Here is a 13,920-nt window from a genome sequence, read left to right as displayed (position 1 = left end):
AGAAAACTGTGGGTTTTGGTCAGGTGTTTGATAATGGGAGCCCACCTCCATGTGTCAAGATTTAGCTTTCCATTAATTTATCAGGATGGTTCTCAATGCCATGTCTGTGGAGAGAGGTGCCTGCATTTTCAGTGATAATCTTCATGTGAGACAGACACTTATTTTCCAGAGATTGTGAAAGACAGTGGATTTTGAGTTATGATTCATCTCACGATACGATAAACCACTGTATTTTTTTAAAGGAGTCACAGTCCTGGATTCCCTGGGTTCAATTAAGCTGCTGTGACCTTGGCTGTTTGAAGATGAGGCTTTGGGTCTCAGCTGGAAGTTTATTCTCCCTCAACAGTCAAAGGAGGGACAGGCAGCTCTACAACATGATCAATCTTGTCTGGAGTCCATAAAAAACCTCCAGAGTTTTAAATCTAGGTGTGGCCCCATGCCTGCAACTCTTTTGTATGCAGAATCCATCCCACCTTTAAGTGAAGGGGAACTGAGCCACATTTAGATGTTCATTAGTCTTTTTCTCTGTGAAGGGTCTGAGTCTTGTAAATCATGTCATTTTCCTGCTCGGTACAGATCATCCTCTCTCTCTCTAATACATAAATAAAGCTGGTGTAATTGAATCATAAGGTCTGGCATATTAAAGTTCTAAATTGTGCAATTTCTAAATTGCTATGGTTTCCTACCTGGTCTCTGTCTTGTATAGTTTCAAATCATACTAGTGGGTAATGGGCTCACGCAACACTCCATTTTGGTTTTTCTACCTCCCATTCATGCTGTTTTCTCAGTTTTATTTAATTGTTGGAATGCCATACTAGAAAAGGAGTTGCACAGCACAGGTACAAAAAGATTTAAAACATAATCCTCTTGCTGTACTTTGGACCTAGGTGTGTAAGCAAATCAAGACTTTGGATATCTCCTACTATAGGTTGTTGGTATCTGCAGGTATTGGCTGGAATATTGCACCCAACAGCAAAAAATTGCTCGTGGTGCAAGTTCAGGTTTCAGCACTTGTAAACTTCAGTGAGAAAATTAGTGAAGTCTATCCCCTCTATAGATATAGAAAAAGAAAGTACAGATGTTCAAGTAATACAAGCCAAAGGTTCCTCACTTCCATAATCCATGCTGAATTTAAAATGGATACTTTGGATCTTGCTATTCAGGTAAGGAATTCAAGTCTGGCTGAAACAGAATTGCTCGTGATTAGGTTTTTGGAGGGGTTTGCATGAATATTGAGCTAGTGGTTTACTATCTACAGCCCCCAGGGAATGAGCCCAGTTTGGAATTAAAAAAGCTTCTTTCTTGTCTGGATCCGTGGGAATACGTTACTGTCATTTTTGGGAGTCATTTTAATGAACTTGTTAAAGATCAGTTAAGTTTCTTTTTATTTACTGCCTTAATGTAATGAATAAAACAGTCTGTAGTGACTGTAATACATTGCATTAATATAATGAATAAAACAGTCTGCTTGCTTAAGAGCGGATAATGCCTAAATCTGATCTATGATTCTGATTTTGAATCAGAAGCTACTTGCTAGCAAACTGTATTAAAGAGATTAGTCACTGAAATGCAAATTGTTATTTGCTCAAAAGAAATAGTTTGCTGAAACGGTTGTGATGGATGGGGTTGGTTTGAGGACTGCAATGTGCTGATTCTGAAACATATTTCTACTTATGAAAGCAAATTTATTTGCTCTTTTTGTGTCATGGATATCGACTTGTTATGTCTTTGTCTGGTAGGCATATACCAATATGACTTATGATATATGCCATGAGACAGATATTCTTAATTAATGAAGTATTACTTAAGTATAAATTTATTTTGCAGATAATATAAAGGATACAGATTTTTACATTCATGTATGTGCAAGCAATAAATCTTTGCTAAATTTTCCAGCTGGTGAATGGTGCAAATCTGTGGCATTTATGTTCTGTCTTTCCTTTTTTAAAAATAATGTTTGGTCTGTGTCTGAGAGCCTTTAGCTTTATTTGGAGGCATGTAAAATAGAAATAAATCAAAAGCAAGACAGACAAGGCTCTGTACCTTTGCTGCAGTTTTTAATGCTTTTTATTCTTCCTTCATTCACTCTAGATCTTAGAAAAGCTAACTTTGCACTCTGGTGAATAGTTAATCATTCAACAGGCATAGCAATAAATGAGTGCAGATTACGACAACAGGCTTGGCATTATGCAGTCGCAATCCCTAGCTTCCTTCTTGACTCTTTACTGCTTCATGCTTCTCCTTTGTTAGGAAAGCAAATATGCGCTTGGCTTAGCCTTCACAAGGAAGAGAACACCAAGTGAATTCTGCAGACCTTGCATACGAACAGAAGTGCTTCTGGGATCTACGGAAACCAGTCCCTTCCCATGTTGACTTTAGTGATACGAGTAGGCTAGGTCGGTCTAATTTTTTTCAGAGTTCACATGAAAAGCTCTGGATGGAGGAAAAAACTGTTGAAACATTGGGTGAGATTCTGTACACATAAATTTACACCCCTAGAATCTGCATGTCAGTGTATCCTCTCTGACTTTCTTTACAGCAATCAATAGGTTGTTTCTAGCAAGACTTGGAAATGAATGAGCTTTTTAAAGACGTCTGTCTGCCTCATGGTCTCCCCTGCCTGAAGTTAGACACATCCTATTGGGTTTTGATTTAATCTCATGACATCTAGAAAAATGTTGCTATCCTGGCTAGAAGTTTCCTGAACACTGAGTGTCTCATGGACACTTGGGGACCAGGCCTGTGAAGTACCCTTAAGATCCAATATAGCATCCTTCTAAGTCTCAAAAATACCTCTCTTTTCTCTGGTGGCCAAGTGTAATTCTTAGAATCACAACTTAATTGACTGACTTCCGTTAAAAACAGCTTATTCTGTCTTTTTCCTAATATTAGTCAAAGGTACCTAAATGCCTCTGAGGATTTGTCTTTGTGTCCCTTCATATAGGGCGATATATAGAGAAGCATATGGCTCTACTTTGACTCACCCTTCTCATTTTCTGTTCTGTGCTTGAAAAGATTACAGGAATCTGGTAAGATTTGCCCTGGAAGTTTTTCTTATTGATGTCTTACAAAACTGCAAGGCGATGGGTTCCAGATATCAGTGGTCAACAACCCTTCACATGATTATCTTCCTACAGATAATTCATTCAGTCACAGGTAAATCTAGGTCTTGTTCTAATCACAATTTGATTTAAAAATACATCTAATTTCCGGAGTTAGTGGATAGATCTAGAAAGAAAATGAATAAATAAATAAATAAATAATTTTAAAAGTAGGGGGCTGGGGGTGGGGTGGCAATGCTTATTTTATTTGCAACATATTTGTAGCGATACCTGATTTTTTTTGTATATATATAGCAGACACCTACCATTCCCTCCACTCATTTTCTGAAGCCAGAAACAAACAGTAACATTACACGAAATCTTAATACACTTCAATCACGCAGATGGCACAAGGCGTAGGCAATACTAAAGACTCACTTAAACCTTCAACATGGGATTATAAATAGATATAATAGCCTGAAACAGTCTACAGACTGAGTTCAGTATTTTCAGCAGCATCTCCCTGAGGTTACGCTATGTTCTTAGGCTAACTGGTAGTGGTGAAGGATGGCAAAGGATGGCAGGAGCCTTCAGTTACAAAACTGTGCTTGTAGATGCTCATGTGGACCTGCAGAGATGTGATGTGATTACTGTCACAGGATATCTTCCTCTCCAATCCTCTTGTCCCGTCAGTCTATGCCTGGTAAACTAGGCTTTACAGTGGGAGATTATGGAACTTGCTCTTGAGATAACATCCTGGTCCAGAGCATTTTCTGATTTATTGATTTTTACCAGAGCAGAATAGCTACTTTTTCTTGCATTCACGTACCTGTATGCATTCTAGTTTCCTCCAGGAAGTGCTAATGAGAACATTTGTGACAGTACTGAGTCCAGCTCTGGAGTCCCCAGCACGGGAAAGACACGGACCTGTTGGAGCAGGTCCAGAGGAGGCCACAAAAATGATCAGAGGGATGGAACACCTCTCCTGTGAGGAAAGGCTGAGAGAGCTGGGATTGTTCAGCCTGGAGAAGGGAAGGCTCCAGGGAGACCTTATTACAGCCTTTCTATACTTAAAGGGGGCTTATAAGAAAGATGAGGGCAGAATTTTTAGCAGGGCCTGTAGCAGTAGGACAAGGGGTAACGGTTTTAAACTAAAGGAGAGTAGATTCCAACTAGATATAAGGAAGAAATTTTTTACAATGTGAGTGATGAAACACTGGCACAGGTTGCCCAGAGAGCTGGCAGATGCCCCATCCCCAGAAACATCCCAGGTTAGGTTGGACGGGGCTCTGAGCCACCTGATCTCTTTGAAGATGTCCCTGCTCACTGCAGGTCAGTTGGACTAGATGACCTTTAATGGTCCCTTCCAACCCAAACTATTCCATGATTCTATGATTCTGTGACAGGTAAGATTTACATCTATATCTTCTTGCAGGCCAGTATAAAATCATCCCTCCTGACAAGCCTGTCATTGGAGTCATTGGGAAAGGAGTCATCCTGCCCTGTCAGCTGAAAGTTAAGATAATCCCTGAGAGACTTTCCATTCAATGGGTATTTACTGGAAACTCAAAACAAATTGATGTGACCAGTTATGCTGGAAAAAACACATACAATCCAGTTTATGAGGACGAGACGTACCAGGGCAGGACCAATTTTTTTCAGTCTGAATTTAATGAGGGAAACTTGTCTCTTCACCTGAAAAATGTCATGCTCTCGGACAAAGGGAAATACACCTGCAGTGTCTTTTTTGAGAATTGGTATGATGCAGTGGTGGTTGACCTGGATGTGGCAGGTGAGTGGAATGGCAGGCATTTGCCACTTCTTCCTCAGTCCAGTTGTATAACATCAGAAAGGTCTGTGGGGTACCAATGAGTTGGATTCATCTCACTTGCGCTTAGCCATGTGACAGACCAGCCTCTGCTATAGCTTAGGCTACGTCTATTGCCAGCAGACTCTGAATAGTCATAGATGTCTTTTTTTCACATGTTACAGAGGGAGTGTAGTCAACACCTTGGCATTAAAACATGTAAAGGCAGGAGAGAGATGAATCCTATGGTAAAACAAGCCTGTTGTTGCAGAGGTGAAGCAACTGAAGCCTGACCGAAACTGCATTTGGCACTGCAACACATTTCTCACACTCTTGCCCTACACATCGTCTCATTTTCTGTACAGTATTCCAATTTTCATCTATTCATGGTGTCGTCCAATTTTGTTTTACCAACAAATTTCCAATCAGTGCAATGCTACTTTATTTTAATTCCAGTTGTTCATGGAGATAACAAAAATCAGTCCAAAGATCCGTCTCTATCAGGACTGTAAAAGGAAGGTTACGTACAAATGTCCCATTTTAATGTAATGCAGGAAGAGCTATTTACTAGCAATTTAATGAGAACTAAAATTTCAAATCTGATTAATTTACACTCAGTGTTTATTGATAAATCTGGGGAAGACCTTCCCACCATGTACTGTTTGGTGAGAGAATATCTTGTCTCCTGTTTGTTGGAGTTTGTTCGTTTGCTGTTCGATAGCTAAAGGTGATGAGTCTCCAGTTTTCCTGGATGGTCACATGGGCCAGGGCATCCGCCTCACCTGCAAGTCACAGGGATGGTTTCCAGAGCCCAAAGTAGTTTGGCTGAACAGCAAAGGACAGACACGGAAGGAGAAAGTGACCACCCAAAGCACGAAGACTTCTTCAGGTGTTTTTGATGTTGTAAGTTCCATGAATCTCGAACCAGGATTGGACAAGGAAGTCTCCTGCAGAGTAGTCAATAATCTACTCAATGCAATGTGTGAATCCCGAGTCCTGATTTCAGGTGAGTGACCTCCAAGATCAGTCACTGTCGGGACCAGTTGGTAGGCTCCTGTCCGTTGTCTCTCCATTGACTCTGGAGTGATCCTGGACACCCAGCCCAAGCACGAACAACTAGGATTTAGACGGGTAACATGATAAGAAGTCCATCTTTATGTCTTGGATTACTTGTTACCTTCACGATACATCCTAACTATAAATACTAATGCAGAGCTCTCATCAGCTGCCGCCTGAGAGCACCGGGCCAGTTTGGAGAGGGAAGGATTTAGAAGTGCCAATGAGGAGAACAAAGGCCCTACTATGCTGCCAAGGCACCCAGCACAATGAGCTGAGACAGCTGGAGTATGCTGATAGGAAATGCTGAGTGTCTGCTCCCATCCCCTTCTCCCTCCCTAACACCTCAATGATTACTCTGAGCTTCAGCAAGTGCCTCCCTCTAGATGATTCCTAGCTTGGAAAGTAGGCAATTTTACGTCAAAAAGGGAAGAGGGGGATCCTTTTTTTCCATCTGAATTGCCATTGAAGACAGTTCTGCTTTGCTGAAAACTTCACCTCATGGTTCAACAGTGCAAATACCAGCCTCAGAGATGGGCTGCTCAGCACATATCCCTCATAAAGGGGTAGCTTTTCCAAACATGCCTCTACCCATGGCAGGCTGAGTCTGAACGAGTATGAGTCTATGCAGTGTAGGAGCACAGTTTGATTGCCTGCGCATAGGCATCTAATACTATCTCTGATGGCCTGGAATAGCTGGCAGTGCAGCATATGGATGTTTTGGGATTCAGGGGAGACGTGCAGCATTCAAGGGTGGCAGGAGGAGACCGTAAAGGATACATCACAGCAAATAAAATGGCGCTAGATGCATATGCTTTGGCCACTGGAGCCTGTCATAGCTGTTTCACAAACATTCACTGAAAGTAACACCATTTCTATTTTACAGATGTCTTCTTTCCTTCCACTTCACCTTGGATGACGGCATTCCTTGTAACTTTATTTCTTAATACAGCTGTTATTGCTGCTACAGGTTATAAGCTAACCAGTAAGTATTTCCACCTACAACAGTTGATATGGAAGTTTTCATCTACAATGCAAAACACGGTTAATGAAAGCTTAAATAACATTTTGACATCAGATTCAGAAAGAAACCTATGGGAATGAGAGCGAGAGAGAAAAAGTTAACAGATGTATAGTTAAAAGTAGAGCATGGGTGGGGGCTGCATGTGTGTGTGAATGCATAGAGAATCTTTTACAGGGAGGTCACTACTATGGGATGCCATTTTGTATTATCACAGATATTTATAGGCACAGAATATGATTTTAGCTTTTAGAATAGTGGATTTCTGAAAAATTTCTCATTTTAAAATGAGAAAGTTTGAAATTATACTTCAATATTCTCAATAGACATCTTGTTTGAAAAACAAAAATATTTTTAAAAGTTTCTTTGTTTTTCCAGGTAGTTTTACACAATCCTGTAAAGCAGGTGAGTAATGAAGAAGCTAAATATAACACATGAACATATTTTAGGAGAAAAGTTTATGCTTCTGAGCCAGCAACAGTCTCAGAAGCAGTTTTATGGGTGTGATAGAAATGCAGTCATGAACAATATTTAAGTATTTCAGTTTTTCAGAGCACCGAAGTGAAGTGGGGGTATTTGGACACCACTCAGCTCTGAGAACTGTCACTGCTGCTTGAGAAGGGAGATTTACTTCTTTCCTTCATGGGCAGATCTCGTTGTCAGCACAGACAAATTGGGGTACTCTCCTGCTGTATAGGCTCTGATATAACAGTACAGTCAATGGCTTCTATTGCTCCAGAGCTCACTCAACTGTTCCTGAAGACAAGAATCAAAATATATATACACACACTGAAATGTCAACATCAGCTGATGAATCCAATACAAAGATTTTTTTATCTGCCTGCCTACTTGCATATGGAAGTTCTCCTTGCCTCTAGCTTTTCTCCAGATGTGAGGTTATAGAGGGCCTTCTTCAGTAAATGCATGACAATGTTGATATTCCAGAAGCCCAGTACCTCATTTTTCTTCAGGTATTTCTAAGGTCTTGTGCTATTGAAATAATGCTCTGTTAAAATGACTTAGTTTGTATGCAGAACTGGTGGGTTCAACTTCCAACTACCATTCCAGATCTTTTGACTGGTATAATCTACTTTTTATTGTTTTGAGATAGTGTATTATTAATATTGAAATTTTTTTTTCCCAGTGAGATCGAGGAAGGACATGGTAAAAGGTAAATGCTCCTTGAAAACTGTGAGAATATCTTGAAAACATACAATCAAAGACACTGTTCTAGGGCATTTTGATTTCTTGGACATGAATCTCAAATGTAGTAGTCCTTATCAGCATAAAGGATTCGACGGCAATTGGTCACATTGCCCTTTATAATTAAGAAGTATTGACCCCTCCATAGATAGCCTGCAGTAGAGTAAATCACTCAGAGTAATCCTGTGGTGCTTGCAAGATGGTGAACAGACTGATACACTGTGATCTAGTATGATTGCACTAATATCTTGAGGTATAACCTTATCAAAGCTGTAATTACTCTGAAAATGCCATTGTTCTGTGCCAGGTTTATGCTCCATTTTTTGCATGGCTGAAATCATAGTAATTCATGTATTCTGATCTTTTGCCTCCTCTGTTTTAACCTGAGAATAATTCCCAAGGTTACTAGAGAAAAATAAAATTAAATAACAAGCCTTGAACTGTTTACTGCTAAATTTCACGCCATGGCTTTGACTCTGATCCTCTCATCCAGACAGTCTGGCCTGAAGAAACAAGTAAAAATTCTTGCTGCAATTTCTGCAAATTCTGTGTGTCCTCAGCATATATTTCTTGTCAAATAATGGTAACAGTAAACAAAGTAGGGCCCAAACATAGTCTAGAGGAGGTCAGTTATCTCATTTTAGCCTTTCAACTTACCAATGAGATCCAATTTATTTAAGTTTCTAAAAGAAGTCTCAGGATATTCCTGAGTGTCTTGTTTTTGTAGTCATCTAAGAGAAACAGGAACATTCAGAGAGATCAGATTGAATCCGTTTGAGAAAGCTGTTATTGGGAAGAAGACTTGGGAGGTGAGGGATGGACTTCCGACATTGACTATAAGGGACCTACGAAGGAACTAAATGAGATAAGAGACATTTGTCTTGTAGATATCTGAAAGAGGCCAGATGAAGATCATCTAATCTCTCGAGCCAGTTAAGGTCTCCTCCAAATTCGTGTGCTAATTTACCTGTTTATTTATTTGACTTCATAATTCTCTGTGTAACTCAACCTTCTTTACTTCATCAACTAGATTAAGTTGATCATGGGTGGTCCTATGTTAATATATTATTGAAGAGAAAGAAAGTAAAAGTATTCAAGAAAACATTGTAATTAAACTTTTAAAATCTGATACTGAAACATATATTAATAACCATGTATCACTTCTTTCAGAAAAAATATGTTTGAAGGAAGAACTAGGTAAGAATAGTTTTCCTGTTCTTTTTAGTACTTCTAGGGTGCATGCTATTTACAAAATCACAGAATCACAGAATGATGGGGGTTGGAAGGGACCTCTGGAGATCATCTAGTCCAACCCCCCCCGCCAGAGCAGGTTCACCTAGAGCAGATTGCACAGGAATGCGTCCAGGTGAGTTTTGAATATCGCCAGAGAAGGAGACTCCACAACCTCTCTGGGCAGCTTGTTCCAGTGCTCTGCCACCCTCGAAGTAAAGAAGTTCCTCCTCATGTTTAGATGGAACTTCCTATGACCAAGTTTGTGCCCGTTACCTCTCATCCTGTCACTGGGCACCACTGAAAAAAGACTGGCCCCATCCTCCTGGCAACCCCCCCCCCCCCCTTAAGTATTTATAAGCATCGATAAGATCCCCCCTCAGTCTTCTCTTCTCCAGACTAAAAAGCCCCAAGTCCCTCAGCCTTTCCTCATGAGAAAGATGTTCCAGACCCCTAACCATCTTCGTAGCCCTTTGCTGTACCCTCTCCAGCAGCTCCCTGTCCTTCTTGAACCAGGGAGCCCAGAACTGGACACAGTACTCCAGATGCGGCCTCACCAGGGCAGAGTAGAGGGGGAGGATAACCTCCTTTGCCCTGCTTGCCACACTCTTCTGGATGCACCCCAGGATGACATTGGCCTTCTTGGCCCCAAGGGCACATTGCTGGCTCATGGTCATCCTGTTGTCCACCAGGACTCCCAGGTCCCTTTCTACAGAGCTGCTCTCCAGTCAGTCAGCCCCTCACCTGCGCTGATGCGTGGGGTTATTCCTCCTCAGGTGCAGTACCCTACACTTGCCTTTGTTGAATTTCATAAGGTTCCTCTCTGCCCGAATCTCCAGCCTGTCCAGGTCACACTGAATGGCAGCAGAACCTTACAACCCCAAAAGAGAAAATGAGATGTAGATTTTTGCATGAAGTACTTCTGGATCTGTCTGTTCCCTTTAACAAACATTTTTATGACCTGCTTTCATGTTTGATTATAAACTCAAAAATTATCTGTTTTCAATAACTTGTTGGAGCTCTAGTAATTGAGGACAATGAAATAATTTAAAAGCTCATCTCATCATTTTTAACTTCCGAATTAAACCAACTGGCCAGCAAGTAATGTGGGATTTTTTTCCTTCCTTTTTTTCTTTTGTTTGTTGATCAACTTAGAAGCACAGAAGAATACAAACAAAGCAGGTAAATATAATTCTACAATTAAGGCAAGGTTAATCAGCTCTTGCAAGTAGATATATATGAGAGAATGAAAATAAGCTACTTCAGAAAAAAAGCACAACAGCTTGCCTTTATTCAAATGATTGTTACTTATATTTCCTTTTTAGTCACTGCTAATAAATATTATTTAGTGTGGCTCTACTTCTAAGAGGCTTGTGATATTTTTCTGCTTCTGTGTAACCTCTCTGCCTGGAGTCTTTCTGACTGTACTGAGTTTTCTTGAAGCTCTGACCTACTGCTCCTGTTCTTTTCCACTTTGTGGTCAAATTATTCAAACAGCTGTAACTTGCATCACAACGCCAAAAATATGCAGCTCGGAGTCTGTATAGTGAGAAGTATTGGCCTGGATGTTTAGCTACATATAAAATAAGTACTAAGGAAAATGCCATGTCATGCTTCCCCCTCTCTTCCTGCTTCATCCGTCAACTGAGATACCCACCTGGAGAGGTCACATAGAGCAAAGACCCTCCTGGAGGTCAACTCCTTTTGGATGAGTAGGCCTTCTGAATGCCAAGCAGGAGACCTTAGGGCATCTCAAAGAACATTGTACCTGTGAATAGACAGTAGACAAATAACATTAGACAACTTATGTCTCAATAAGGAGGATACTATCAGTGTCATCAATATTGATCCGCAATATTGCTAATTGCACCTAGAGAACTCAAAACCAGACATGTGCATTTGGTCACCTAAGCCTGCATACCAAACTATTTTGACTATGTTCATTTGGGTTGAAATTCAGCTGTTTATACTAGGATATCTAGATTCTGCTGATGCCATGAGGTTTTCTGCCCAGGGCACACCATTTCAGACAGCACTGGAGGTGTACAACTAAGGGAAGAAGGGTAAGAAGAAAAAAAGTGTGCCATAAGTCTAGAGCATAGAAACAGTGCGGTGTAGTTGTGTTAATTTACACCTGACTTTTATCCACAACATATGCTTTTAAGAATTTAAGTTGACAAGTCTTCACATGGCAAATTTTAAAGGAAAAAAACATTTCAGTATTTGCACAGAGAGAGAACTATTTCTTTAAGATCTCACCTCTTAATCATTATCTCCTCAAGTCTTCATTTCACTTATTAAAGTTATTCTTTTACAGCAATGTCTGAAAACAGGCGTCACCTTGGTAAGAAAACATCTTGTATAAATCTTACATTTTTATAAACCTCATAAAAATAAAGAAAGTGTTCAGATGAGCCTGACTATGCCATCCATGAGGGTGAAGCCAATCTCCTCACAGCGAGGTTCAATTTTCTCCTTCAAGAGATTTGTCACACGGCTTGCTGTAAAACCTCTCTGGACTAGGAATAATCCTCCTTACCGGGAGTTTTTCTTACCTAAAAACTACACCAAAGCTACAGACACCTATGTTGCATCATGTGGTTTTTCCTTACAAATCACGTCCGCCTGAACCATTACGATGGCAGCCAAGAAATTAATTTCCTCCACACAGCCCAAGTGGCTGACTTAATGTCCTCTAAAATGCTTACTAAATGTAAACAAATGCAGACCTTCTCTAGAGGCCTATTTTGGGTCCCTCACCTTGCAACTAAGTGTCAAAAATTTAAATCACACAAGTTTAAAAAAGTCCTCATACTGACTCATGGTCTTGCTTGATCGTCTGTTGTTTGGAGTTGTCCGACTTTGAAAAAATGCTCGCAAAATAAGTGTTAATAATGAGAACATCTTTCCCTTTCAGAGCTACTCAAAGCTGAGCTGGGTAAGTGATTTAAAAATTTTATTTTATTGCTATACGTACTGATGCATTAGATGAATTCAACCCTGGGGCAGAATCACAGTAATGACAATTGCACATCAATAGTCAGAAATACTGAAGGTTGACAAGTATCTAACTGTCCAATAGATTCATAAAACCCTACTCTCTGTTTCCTTTCTGCAGATTTCTGGGAAGCCCGGAGCCACGCAGGTAAGTTGTCAGGACGAAGGGTGTGAAAACACAGTGGCCATCTGTCCAAGCTACCCTGAAATGACAATGCCAGTCAACCTGAAACAACGATGCCATGACGTTAGAGATACACGGACAGAGCTGGAGTCACAGGAATGTGCCTGGCTTGGTTAACAGGAAATGAGGCTGGGATGCGGCTGTTGGGAAGACTGAAAAAAGGAGTTGCTGAAAGGTGTCAAAGTCTGGGGTGGGGTGTGGACACAATTTTGGAGAGGACAGATGGCCCTGTGGAAAAGAGAAAGAGAGATTTATTGTAAAGCGTGTGGACTTGTGCCCTGAGAAAGGCCATGGCTGTGGCAGCTGCAAGGTGCCTCTCAGTTCATCAGTGATTGCATGCCCTGTTCTGGGGAATGTTTAAATTCTTTCTTGAATCGCAGCACGACTGCTCAGACCCTCGAACACTTCAACCCATAGCCCCACGTGGAGAGAGGTCCCTGAGCCACTCTGCTCATCAGATGATTCTCGTTTTCCCCTCCAGTTCCCATTACTGTGAATCCTGACTGCCACGTCCTGGAGCTGGAGGTGCCAGGGGCTCCAGGTGTGGAGAGCAACGCGTCTGAACCTGCTGGCCCGAACGCTCCCTCCACAGTCCCTGTCCTGGTGGGGAAGGAAGGGTTTGCAGCTGGGAAACACTACTGGGAGGTGGAGGTGGGCCGGCAGCAGGACTGGGTGCTGGGGGTGGTGAGGGAGAAAGGGAGGCAGGAGGAGGAAAGGACCCTTCCTGGGAAGCACTACTGGGCTCTGCACAGCTCCCAGGGAGAGATTTTCTCTAGCGAAGGAGACCGCAGGATTGAGAAGCAGCAGATGAGTTCTTCAGTGATTGGTGTGCTTCTGGACTTGGAGGAAGGGCAAGTGAACTTTTATGAAGCAGAGCAGATGGGTGTCATGGTGAGAATGCCTCTAAGGCTTGGAAAGGAACCTGCAGAAATGTTTTACCCATTTCTATCCAAAAGGGAAGGGACACTCAGACCTCTTATCCGCCCGGTCTTGATTCCTCTTCCATTAAAGCTTCTTTAAATAGGACTGTGAGATCTAATGGATTAGGGAAAGACAGTTCAGTTTGAAAGAAGAAGGGAAAAGTTAAACCTCAGGCATCAGTAATGTAAAATTAAATAAGAATAAACCTGAGGCTGAAACAGGAAAAATAAAATCAAGAAAGGAAAAAAGAGTCAGCTAGTTGAAAGAAGATTGGGATCAGGTTCAGAAAACCCTAGGCAGGAGTCTGAGTTCCCATTACAGGTCATGAAAATCTTATCAGTACAACAATGGTTTCAGTTGCTTGAGGACAGAATTGTAATTTAGGTGATGTTCTATAGCTTGTCTTTCCTTTTTCTCTAGGCAACATGACTTGTACTCCATTGTATTTATATTAGGTTGA

At 41.1% G+C, this 13,920-nt stretch overlaps 1 protein-coding gene across 1 annotated transcript; it reads left to right on the top strand.

The window, feature by feature from the left end:
* The first annotated feature begins 3,083 nt into the window (after positions 1-3,083).
* On the top strand, positions 3,084-13,559 carry LOC104253089 (butyrophilin subfamily 3 member A1). Its single transcript, XM_059833137.1, has 7 exons — positions 3,084-3,156; positions 4,477-4,833; positions 5,570-5,854; positions 6,791-6,889; positions 12,276-12,296; positions 12,477-12,503; positions 13,021-13,559. Exons 1-7 carry the CDS (start codon positions 3,084-3,086, stop codon positions 13,557-13,559), a joined length of 1,401 nt encoding a protein of 466 aa, XP_059689120.1.
* The last annotated feature ends 361 nt before the right edge of the window (positions 13,560-13,920 follow it).

Source organism: Gavia stellata, chromosome 40, assembly GCF_030936135.1.
Source record: "Gavia stellata isolate bGavSte3 chromosome 40, bGavSte3.hap2, whole genome shotgun sequence".
Classification (NCBI taxonomy): Eukaryota; Metazoa; Chordata; class Aves; order Gaviiformes; family Gaviidae; genus Gavia; species Gavia stellata.
Note: the sequence above shows the minus strand (reverse complement) of the source record. Positions and strands in the feature narration are given on the sequence as shown.